The sequence below is a fragment of the Poecile atricapillus genome, chromosome W (assembly GCF_030490865.1).
Source record: "Poecile atricapillus isolate bPoeAtr1 chromosome W, bPoeAtr1.hap1, whole genome shotgun sequence".
Taxonomy (NCBI): domain Eukaryota; kingdom Metazoa; phylum Chordata; class Aves; order Passeriformes; family Paridae; genus Poecile; species Poecile atricapillus.
Window position 1 is genome coordinate 14414879 of NC_081288.1, and position 12021 is coordinate 14426899.

The 12021-nt window shown below is 34.6% G+C and overlaps 2 protein-coding genes across 9 annotated transcripts in view; one reads left to right on the forward strand and one right to left on the reverse strand.

Annotated features, from left to right (window-relative positions):
* COG5 (component of oligomeric golgi complex 5) overlaps positions 1 to 12021 on the reverse strand; it is a 175906-nt gene that overhangs the window by 138109 nt on the left and 25776 nt on the right. The window lies entirely within an intron of this gene.
* Positions 6 to 6231, forward strand: GPR22 (G protein-coupled receptor 22). 7 transcript variants are annotated; one of them, XM_058864014.1, is made up of 5 exons: positions 6 to 65; positions 420 to 672; positions 1679 to 1939; positions 2639 to 2735; positions 4637 to 6231. In XM_058864014.1, exon 5 carries the CDS (start codon positions 4662 to 4664, stop codon positions 5961 to 5963), a length of 1302 nt encoding a protein of 433 aa, XP_058719997.1. In that variant the 5' UTR covers positions 6 to 65; positions 420 to 672; positions 1679 to 1939; positions 2639 to 2735; positions 4637 to 4661; the 3' UTR covers positions 5964 to 6231. The 7 variants fall into 7 exon arrangements, with proteins under 7 accessions (XP_058719997.1, XP_058719999.1, XP_058720001.1 ...); XM_058864015.1 differs by having other exon boundaries at positions 22 to 65; positions 602 to 672; XM_058864016.1 differs by lacking the exon at positions 2639 to 2735.

The window sequence follows — 12021 nt, forward strand, 5'->3', positions numbered from 1 at the left end:
TCCTTTTTTTTTTTTTTTCTCAGTGCCATGTGGTTTCCAGTGTACACAAAGTAAAGAGTGAAAAGGTAAAAATAAAACAGGCATACCCTTAATATATTCCAGAATTCATAAATCATTTGTAAATTTAGTCCTTTTATAAAAGAATCCTTATATAAATTGGAGGGAGGGAGGGCATCAATCCCATATATGAAGCACAATTTAAGCCCAACATCACTGACCAATCAAAATTAGTGAATGCACTGCATCTCTCTGCAGTGAGGAGAAGCGACAAGGTAGGCTGTCATTCTGCAAAAGCTGCCCATCGCAAGCTTTCCTCTCAGAAGCACTGCTCTTCTTTTTTAGAAAGCTTGAATCTCAGTGGTGTCTCTGGAGACAAGAAGCCTTCAGTATGTTAAATTACTTTCATTATGTATTTTCAGATGCTTATTGATTCTATCGTAGGAAGAGTGGGAGACTGCAGCAGCCTGTAAACCAGAACTAAAGCAATTGTATACATTAGCAGTATGCTGAAACAATGGCACAGTACAGGCACAAATTTTCATTAAGGTCATTTTTTGAAGATATGCTTATTACCCTCTTTCCCTTCTACTCTTCTAACAAGTGAACAAAATGAATCCCTCCAACCTGGAACTGCTTCACCTGCATCGAGAATTTACCAAATCTTTAGTGGAGGTAAGACCTGTTCCTTATTATGATATGCAGAATAAGCAACATTAAACCAAATTAAAAATTGGAGAAAAAAAGGCAACAGATCAGATTCAACTTATATTAAGCAGTAATATATTGTTATATTTAAGACTAGGAAATATTTAAATGCTATTTCCCCTTCCCCATTAAAAATATAATGCTAGAAAAATGTTATTCTGTATTGAAGTCTTATAGAATATTAAGAACCTGTTTTGTTTGTACTACATAAAGACAGTATAGTTTAAGCTCATACAATACTGGGGAAAACAACCACATAAAGCAACCGGGAATGTGCTTTTCCTCCCTCAGCAGTATTTCCAAATATTGGCAGTTAAATACGTTTCAGATTTATTCAGTTACTCTTCGAAGGATCAGACAGTTTGTAATTAGTGTATACTTATTGCTTTATGAAGGTTGGCTAATATGACTAATCTCTGATTGCTCAGGAAATCCCCCTTCTCTGTTGTTTTTTTTTTCAACTTATTTCTTTCATTACCCTGTACATTCAAGCCATTTATTAAAAGCATGGATTTGCTAAACATTTATTTCAAGAAAGGAAAGTATAACAGTGTGCAAATTAAACACAAGCATTTTTTTCTAAAAGGCTCATTAACTCTGTTCAGTTCATTAAAAGACAAGAGAGTTGTATGTATAAACTACCTGCTCACCAGAGCTATAAAACTACATTTTCTAGGTTTAGTCACACACACTCTGCATCCAACAGTTATTGCTTCTAGCCAGGATTTTTTTGTAACCTGCACTATCTGGAGAACAGGAAACTTGTCCAAAAAACCTAAATTCATGTAAGCTAATAGAATATGATTTTACTGACAAATAGAGTGCAGGCTAACTGATTTTCTATGTAATCTAAAAAGTGCAATTTTAGAGATTCTTTATACATGAAGTGATATTAGAAAATACATTCTTGCATTAATTTACTTTTGAAATTATAAGCCCTGCTTTTAACCTTTCTTTTCCTCCCCTTCACAAGGGCATGCAGCAACTAATTCAGTTTTACAACTGACAATATGAAGAATGCAGTTGACCGGGTATCTTTGTAGCTGTATGACCTACAAGCAGCAGGATGCATCCCTAAAATGTATTCTTAAGACATAAAGGAATTAAAAACAAAACATGGAACACACTTGCATTACCATTTGTTTGCATGACACTTCAACAATATACATGGAAGACTAACACATCTGCTCAGATTTTCATTAAAAGAAGAGTGCAATGATTGATTCTTAAAATGGTGAGCATTTCTTAAAGAGGGATTTATAATTTAAAACCAGAATTGTGGAAACTACTGATGCATGAAGAGACAATGAAACATGAAATCCCAAAAGGAGAATATGCATACTTCACCAGCAAGCTGAATAAAGGTTTAACCAAGCTTTTTCTATACTACTCATTAAATAACTTACTTGTCATAATGACTAATGGATATTTTTCTCTCAATTTTATGATGTTATGTATTCTCCTTAAATCAAAATAAACCAAATTAGGTAACCCATGGTTACTCTCAAAGCACATGAACTGGATTTTATGATGTATAGCAACTTTTTTCACTAAGCCATCACTCAAAAGTAATGAGCAGGAATATTACAGAAAGAAATACGCAACCATAAACTAAGGATGTCTACACACACTCTGAAAACAGAGATCAGAAATTATTTTTCTTTAAACCTGGAAAATAAAAACAGGCTTCTACAAAATGCAACAGGGGAAGGAAATTAACATCACTTAAAAGAAGGTTTATTTGTTATTGCTGGCTTGAAACTCAGAACAGACACACAGAATATGCCCTGGTCTGTAGAAGTATCTGAGACAATTAAGAAGCCCCCATGTTTAATCAGAACTTTTTGCTGCTGAACTGCAGGAACAAAAAGAAAGGGAAACAAAAAAATCCGCAAGAAATGAAATAAGAGCTCAGCTACCACTTGATTTCCAGGTTACAGTGCGTGTCAAAAATCTCTCAGTGCCACCATGTATCAGTTTCTGCCAAGCTGCTGCCCCGCTGTGCCAGGCCCCTGAGGCACAGAGAACAGGTAGGTGCCCCGGCTGTGCCCGCGCGGCGCCGGGTGAACGAGCTCCTGTCCTCACCACTCTGCCTCCCTGCACCCCAAACCCAGGCAAGGCAGCAAGGAGGTGATGCTTCATCTATTCGTGACAGCCTAACACATCTGAGGTTTTCTGTTTTCACAAAATCTCCGTTGCTATAATGTTAGGGTGAGACTGTAGTTTGTTTTAGCAGATCTGCTTTTGATTTCTTCCTGGCTTTTGCTAATATAAAAGAACTTCATTTATCCAGCAATGCATTTGGAATGGTTTGAAATCCATTCACAGCCAGGACAGCATGCAAGAGGAGATCATATTCCTGAGGGTTAATGTAAGACAGATAGAGGTTGCCTAAATTAGAAATGAAACAAAGCTTTTGAAATATTTCTTGTTTCATTTCACACCTGAGAGTAATACGTTCTAATTTACATCTTTTTTATTTAAGAGGCACATGTGAAATAACTGTTGAAGAATACCAAGAACTTTCATCATACAATTTGCAATTAATAGTATTGTTCAATTGAGGCTTTTCAGAACTGCAGATGAAATCCATTTGCATACTGTATCCCAAGTGTGCTTAATTCATACTTTCATTTTAAAAGAGCTCAATTTTGTTCACCTTAGTGCTATCCATTTTAATGTACTCAGATTAGAACAAAGGTCGACCTTCGAATTTATTTTCATGCCAAATATGTCCCCTCTTAAATTTAAAGCTACCTAGGAAAAAAAAAAAAAACCTCCAGTATCATAACAAGAAATTGAATAACCTCTCTTTTATTTATTCAATCAATTACAAACTCAAGAGCTGGCTGACAGTATAAATAATACAAACATCAGTATTACCTGCAGATGCTATATTTAAAACTTACCCACATGTGTAAAACTAAGCAGATGAGACACAAAATGGAAAAACTGCTAGATAAAAGAAATACCTTTTTGAACCCTACTTATTCCTAAGAGAAACATGCTACATATGTAAATCTGTTTGGTTTAAATGTAGTTTGTAAAAAAAGAAAAAGCAAACCACAAACAAAACCTGAAAGAGACAATTTTCTTTTTAAGTACTATTTGCTAAAATTATTCCCTTAAATATATTCTGGAATAAAATGAAATACTCTTCCATTCCATGTAGCCATAGATTTCTTGAAAAAATTTAACATTCAAATCAGAGAAAGGAAATGTAGTATTTTATAATAAACTCAGTTTACCAAACCCACATAAGTTTTGCATTTGAAATTATATATATTTATAAAAAGTTGTTGTAGTGGCAAACATCATAGACATAGATGCACAGAAGATTAAAATGAACAGAAGGTTTAAACTCTGTAAAAAACTGGTGAATGACAGAACATCACATTTCAGTCCACAACACTACTGTAAACCTCATAAGAAAGATATGGCTAAATTGGCATAAATAATTTAAACATCCTTTTTGTGACAGATAAGCAACAGTGCTCCATGTTCCTAACACTTCTTTTTCCACAAGAGCTTTTCAAAATGATCTTGATCACTAATTTGTTAATACTTAACAACATTCTTCTAAAATGACCCTCAAAGCAATACAAAGGCTATGCACAAAGTATGGTTTATTCAACAAATGAGCCCTTTGTGAAAAACCACATCACTATAAACAAAGGCTTGCCTCCCTAAGTGGAAGCTTTTCACCATTTTTTTCTTTTTTCAAACAAATCCTGCTTTCTTTTAAAAAGCAAAGACCTTATTCTAGATCTTCAGGCTTTTGAGTTGATGCCAATTAAAGCTCTAAACATACTGTAAATGAAGAGTTTGGTAAGAATATTGCTTTTCCTCCCTCCTCCTTCCCCAGCATTTATCTACAATGAGCATTAAAAAAAAGAAATCAAATAGTTCCGTATTTTATTTCACCTTTCAGGAGAAAAACCAGCTGCAACAAAAGAATGTGTTTGTCCCCCATTCTGGAAGTCAACATGCAGTCCGAATCTAACATTACAGTTCGAGATGCCATTGATGACTTCGATACCAACATGTACCAACCACTGTCATATCCATTAAGCTTTCAAGTTTCTCTCACTGGATTTTTGATGTTAGAAATTGTTTTGGGACTTGGCAGCAACCTCACCGTGCTGGTACTTTACTGTATGAAATCCAACTTAATCAATTCTGTCAGTAACATAATTACAATGAACCTTCATGTACTTGATGTAATAATTTGTGTGGGATGTATTCCTCTAACTATAGTTATCCTTCTGCTTTCACTGGAGAGTAACACTGCTCTCATCTGCTGCTTCCATGAGGCTTGTGTCTCTTTTGCAAGCGTTTCAACTGCAATCAACGTCTTCGCTATCACCCTGGACCGATACGACATCTCCGTAAAACCTGCTAACCGAATCCTGACCATGGGAAGGGCTGTGATACTAATGACATCAATATGGATCATTTCACTTTTTTCCTTCCTGATTCCTTTCATTGAAGTCAACTTTTTCAGTCTTCAAAGTGCAAGTACTTGGGAAAATAAGACACTTCTGTGCGTGAGTACAAACGAGTACCACACTGAACTAGGAATGTACTACCACATTCTTGTTCAGATTCCAATATTTTTCTTCACTGTTATAGTAATGCTAATTACATACACCAAAATACTCCAGGCCCTAAATATTCGGATTGGTACAAGATTTACAACAGGACAAAAGAAGAAAAACAGAAAGAAAAAAACTATTTCTTTGACCACTCAACATGAGACTACGGACATGTCCCACAGCAGTGGAGGAAAAAATGTTGTCTTTGGTGTAAGGACTTCCGTGTCTGTCATAATTGCTCTACGCCGAGCTGTAAAACGGCACCGGGAGCGACGAGAGCGGCAAAAGAGAGTGTTCAGAATGTCCCTTCTGATTATCTCAACATTCCTTCTCTGCTGGACACCCATCTCTGTTTTGAACACCACTATCTTATGTTTGGGCCCAAGTGACCTTTTGGTAAAGTTGAGATTATGTTTTCTAGTAATGGCATATGGAACAACTATATTTCACCCTCTACTTTATGCATTCACGAGGCAAAAGTTTCAGAAAGTTCTGAAAAGTAAGATGAAAAAGCGAGTTGTTTCAATAGTGGAAGCAGATCCCATGCCAAATAACGCTGTAATACACAACTCATGGATAGAGCCTAAAAGGAACAAAAAGATTACCTTTGAAGACAGTGAAGTAAGGCAGAAATGTTTAGTACCTCAGGTTGTCACTGACTAGATTTCAGTTTTCACCAAAACACATCAAACGGAATATTTGAACTAAGTGTAAAAAAATACTGCCAAATAAGAAAAACTTTTTTAACTATTGGCGAGACTGTATATTTTCAACATATATGTTAAATAGAGTAGGTCTTGTATATTCAATTTCTTCATTATGTAAGATATATGTTGCATGGCTGTTTGTTAGCGTAACACCATGTGTATATTTGTCAAAAATATTCAAGTCCTCTTTTTTTAGAAAATAAATAGCCTTAAAGAAGTGCAAACTTTTAAAAATATTTGTATGGCTCAGTTTCTCTGTAAATATAAAAGAGTTTTTAAGCAAAAATTGCACTTGGGAATACTTTTCTATAGCACAAATTCACCATTTTGTATGATATGGTGTTTTTAAATTTAATTCATAAACAGTATTGATCAGAGGTATTTGAATATTACGCAGCTACAACCTGGATGCATTTTGACCTCATATTTAGATATCCCACTTATTTCAATCTTCTCCAGCATGCGACTACCATGCAGAAAAAGCCATTTACACGGTATTTGAGTGCTTCAGAAACTTTTGATAAGGGGAAAAAAAACTCATGCTCTTCCAAAAATTGACAGTACTCTTAAGTAAAAAGTTTTCCATATACTATCTGAGATCCACAATTTCTACATAGAAAATATACAGTTTTGAATAATTACAAAGGACAGGGTAGGGTAACAGGCTAAAAGAAAGAAAAAAAGCATGGATGAGAAAATTATTTGGTTGATGCTATAAGACAACCAACAGAGTCAATCCTGTGTAAAGGCTTAGATTTTTCACACTGACCTCTTGTGTGACCTTTCATACAGAAATTTTTCATACATACCATCTAACTATAAAGATATGATTGTTAAATGCCACAGCTAAAGCAGAAGATAATTTTTCTTGCCCTTGATAACTTTATTATTTTCCAGCGTGTTCAGTTCTAGCCATGCAATTGCCTTGTCACAAACTGGTCACCAATGCTGCTAGCTCCTGTATTCCTGCATTACTGGGCAGCGATGGCATACCTTTGTTCTATATTGTCTTTTTCAATTTCATCTTAAACCTGCATCAAAGAACCAAGAAGTCTTATGAAGTTATCATCATCCATAGCACTGTAAGGAAGAATTAAGATATTCATCCAAACATAAGTTTGTCAAGTTGTTTGCACCATGCCATGCTTAAAAAAATTCTTAATTTCAATGAAACAGTGGCAGGGAGGGGGAAACAAAACAAAAAGCTGCAAAATCAATGAGCATGATTTCACTCCTCTTGTTACATAAACTGATCAGTGTGTCACCAGCTACCAGTATATTTAAAATGCTAATTCTCAATAACTATTATCTTATATAAAAAAGCAGATCATACCCCTGAATATAAGAGCTAGTTTGACTAAAGTATTATTACATAAAAAATTAGGATTTCTAAAGCACTTTTCTGAAGTTGCGTATAAAAAAAGCACAGTTTTAAGAGAACAAAAAGCTCTTTTCCACTACATCGCTAAATTATTAATCATATGTGCATTGCCAAAACTGGTTTTGTGCTTAAAAATACTTTTAATGTACCTTAGTTTACTTGGACTCATGCCTTAGATTACCAGAAATGAAGACTCAAAATATAATACTACAGCTCCATATTCCACAAAGAATAGCCACTTATAATTGTTGAAATTCTACCTAGAAATATTATTATCCACTTGACAATAACTGATTATGTGAAATTACTATATATTCAAACATATTTTCATATTTTCACTGGCTTTTTTTGTTGAAACTAGCCCAAAAATACCTTCATTCAACTGCACTCATTTAAAGCACTTTTTTTTATCCAAGTTATCTCTGATTTCCTACAAGAATTGAAATCCTACGTCTTATTTGAGACGTTGCAGGGAGGAAGTAAATGCAGTAAGCTTTTTTTTAAATCCCATATCCTCCACATTAACAATGTTAAAAAATTATTTTGGAAATAACTTCTAAAAAGAAATGCACCCAAAATATTTAAGCAGAAGCTATTATTTTTTCTTTTTTGTAGCCCTTCTTCATTTCTCTTTCAAGCTACCCTCTGTATTTTGAACAGTAGAAGGAGAAGAATGTGGGATGTGTAGGGTTAATATCATAACATGATTTCCGTGATTACTAATCTTCCAATAAAGCATTCTTAAATGAAAGATACTACTCATTCATTTAAAAAGAAGGAAAAGAGAAATGATAATGAACAGATTAATAAGTCTACATCATGTCCTTATCTGAAAAATGCATTTAGAAAAGCTTTCAGACTTGAAAGGTTTCTTGACAACATAACCTTACTTTTTAAAATTAAATAAAACCTCAAGAATTACACATTTAGTGTTAAAAGCTCATTCATTAGAAAATCAGATGCAATGAAGCAGCACTTCATAGCAGAGAAAAAGCAGCCTAGGAATTACCCAGAGAGATTAAGGCCAGTTTTAAAGGCTGTGTCGATCACACTCATTGATTGCCTTTACGAATATAAGCAGGTTCATTTTTACTATTCTTCATCTTCATTAAATTTTTTTAAAGGGGATTTATACTACATTGAAGTACACTTTGAGGGCTGCAAAAAAAAATTCTGCATACAGCATGAAGGAATACAAGTAAGAATACGTGCCATCCTACATACATCCAGAAACCATCATAAAACAGAACCATACATGATCTGCACTGCATGACAGATTTAACACAAGACAAAATAAAGAGTAAATTGTGAAGATACACTACATATCCTACCGACACAAGAGGATTTCAGGAGCGATATGAAGGTGTGGGTGCTTGACAGATAGACTAAAACAGAATGCAAAGAGGCAGCATTGCTGAAAAAAAAAGGGCAAATTTATGCCATAGTATTGTACAATAAGAAGCCCACTACATTCTTAAAATGATCTCACCACAGTGAATCATTAGTTCAATTACATTTCACACCACTCAGCCTAAGGCAAGCAGAATCCTACAGGACTCCAAAAATATTAATTCTAGCAAACACGTCTCAGAAACACAAGCAAGTACTGCCAATTTCCACACGTTCTCTGTCTCTAAAGTATTAGCTGGTATCTGACTATGTTGTTTCTTAACTGAAAATGCATTTCCATTCAATTTGACATTGTAAAATGAGGCTATTCCACAATAAAAATACCAAAATAAGCAGAGTGCAGTGCCAGTATCTATTAGAATATTCAAGAAGCATACCTTCACATGCTAGTACATCACAAACCTGTGAAACAGAAATGTAAATACTAGTATTTACAATAACTAGTTCCTAGTACACAACAATTTTTATGGATTATAAGGCACGTAATCCACACATGATCAGAAGTTCTGCTTACTTTATTAGTGCCAGGGGAATAGCAGTAACTTTTGTACTTTCTAAATATATTAGATTAAAAAATTTATGCAGTGGATACGCATCAGACTAATTCACCTCTTTTCCTTCATTGTTACATGAATACATATATGTATGTCATACATAATTATTATTTATTTCTACACACCAAAAGTTGGGTTTAACAGCACCATCTATTTTATATTTATATGAAGGAGGTTTTGGTAAGAGTATCACTGAACAGGACTGACAGGCACTATGTCCCACCACACCTAAATTTAAATATCCTATTTTTCCCACCCTTGTTGGATTTTTTCATTTTAAACTAATTAATACACTGAAAGGTTACAGAATTCACCCAGACAGAAGAAAAAAATTTCTGCTGTGTTAACCATTAAGCATACTATATTGCAGTGTACAAAGTACTTATTTTAAAATCAATGTATGTGCGAATCATCAAATTTCTTTGGTAGTTGAATATTCTAGACTTTTGTTTGTGTCCTATGAAAAAGGTTTTAGTTGCCAATTGCCAGTAAACTCTCTTGAAAGGAGAGAATACAGCATTCTTTAGGAAAGTTTCGATGCAGTATTAAAAAATCTAGAATACACTAAATTACTCTTCTGTTACCCATTATTCAGACAAAATACTTCAAACGTACAGCTAAGAACAATCAGCTTCTGTCTTAAAATGTTCCAGCCTTAGAAGAGCTGGATTCCACTCCTACTTCACACATTCTGCCATAATATCACTGAATATATGTCTTACACCAAGAGGAAAGAAGAATCTGACTCTATAATTACCATCTGCTTTTTCTACTTCACAGAACACTTGTGCAATTCAGGAAGCAAAATTAAACCCAGGGTTTGGGTTTTGTTTTGGTGGGGGAAGGTAAAAAAAAAAAGAGAAGGAAAAAATCCCCATACTAACTGATTAACAGGAAAACCAAAATCACTCAGAGCCTATAAGTGTCAAATAAGAAGGATGTGAAGAGGGTGAAGAGTACAGGTCCAGTGGAAAAGAGCAGAAGGCAGGAGGAAGTGCTCTAAGGCAGCTACAGCCATCGGGACCACAGAAAGGTGGAGGGCAACATGCACTTCCTGTGGAAAAAATATTAGCTTATTTTTTAAGTTGTAACAGCCAAGAAATTAAGAACTTATCTTTGAATCATTGAATGTGATATGTGGTTGTGCCAAAATTGCTGGGAGGAGAGGGGAGAGCAAGATGAATAGCAAATCCAGAAAAGGCTTTTGATATAACAAAATATAAACAGAATAAATGACAAACGAAAAGCGTGCACTATTCTATTACCTCTTTTCCTACAGATAAAGTACAAAGTACACACAGAGTACAAGCATTACAAGAAAAAACCTGAAAGGTTAAGTATCTGCTCCCACTGATACGTTTTAAAATGTGCTATTGAATTTCCTTTAGTCAGATAACTTCAGTTCATCTGGATGCTTCGAGTGTGTTTCACTACCACAGTATGTTTTCAACTACTGCTTCTTTATCACAGTTTAATTATTTTTGTAGAGTAATAAATTGAAGGAGATATATCATTAGGCATCTTTATATTCTTTGCTAAAATTACACTTTGGTGATTATTATGAACTGAAGCAGAACGGGAGAAATATCTTCTTGTGTATTTACTTTATAGATTTCTGTATCATCTTGTTTTCCTATTTTACAAAGAAATTCTCACACAATGAAAAGAAATTTACTTGAAATGAAAAAACAGAAGATTTACAGTGAAAGTTGTATGATAGGTACACAACCTGAAATTATTAAACCGATTCTTTTTGTAGTTTGAATGAATTGTATCTTTTGCGTATAAACATTTCTATATCCCCATTCTGATTCCTGACACTGCAGCCAGGCAAGCAGGCAGGCAGGCTGAGAGCACAAAGCTGCTGGCACACAGCACACTCTCGTTTCCTTTCCAAGATCAGTTTTTGGAAATACACTTTTGGTTTCTGTTACCCTGATACGATCTCTAACTTCCTACCATATATTGTAACAGTTTAACCTGATACCATATCTAATAAACAAATCAATGTCACTGCTGAAACAACATTGCTGTAAAATCTGTCACTCTGGCTATGTCAGACTGCTATTAACATAGCTGTATTAGCACAGTTTTACTTTTAACTGTACCAGGAACTCTCACAATCTGTTGTGAGATCTTATTTCAAATTAAACTCAATTTCAACTCAATTAGTGGGGGGGGGGGGGGGGGGGGGGAACACAGTGACTTATTGTTACTCTACACCAGTTTTCTTCCAAATTTTATTTCAAGACATTTTTCATAAATACCTGTCGCAAATAGAGAGAAGAAGGGATAAGTAGAAAAGGACAGCTTCCCACATCAGTAAATTATTACAAATATCAGCGATAATTTGTATACTAGACCACATTTACAATGGGCTGAAAACATGCTTAAGGCAAAAGAAAATGAGAAAGGAACACTATTTGCATACCTATGATACATATGATATGTATCATCACAAAATAAAAGGTGAGTGTGAGCACTGTTGTTGTAAAACACCTTAATAATAATGAGGAAGATTATTACTCCTGCTAAGAGCTCTAATAGCTAGTAAGTGAGAGCTATCAATGAATGAGAACAAACAAAACAAAAGATGTGAAAATTGGTTAATGAGAAGCTCAATATAACCCAGAAATGTGCACCTGAAGCCCAGAAAGTCAACTGTATCA

Bases quoted from the DNA above. Each gene is read 5' to 3' on its own strand.
- GPR22 (XM_058864014.1), top strand. From the start codon at position 4,662: ATGTGTTTGTCCCCCATTCTGGAAGTCAACATGCAGTCCGAATCTAAC.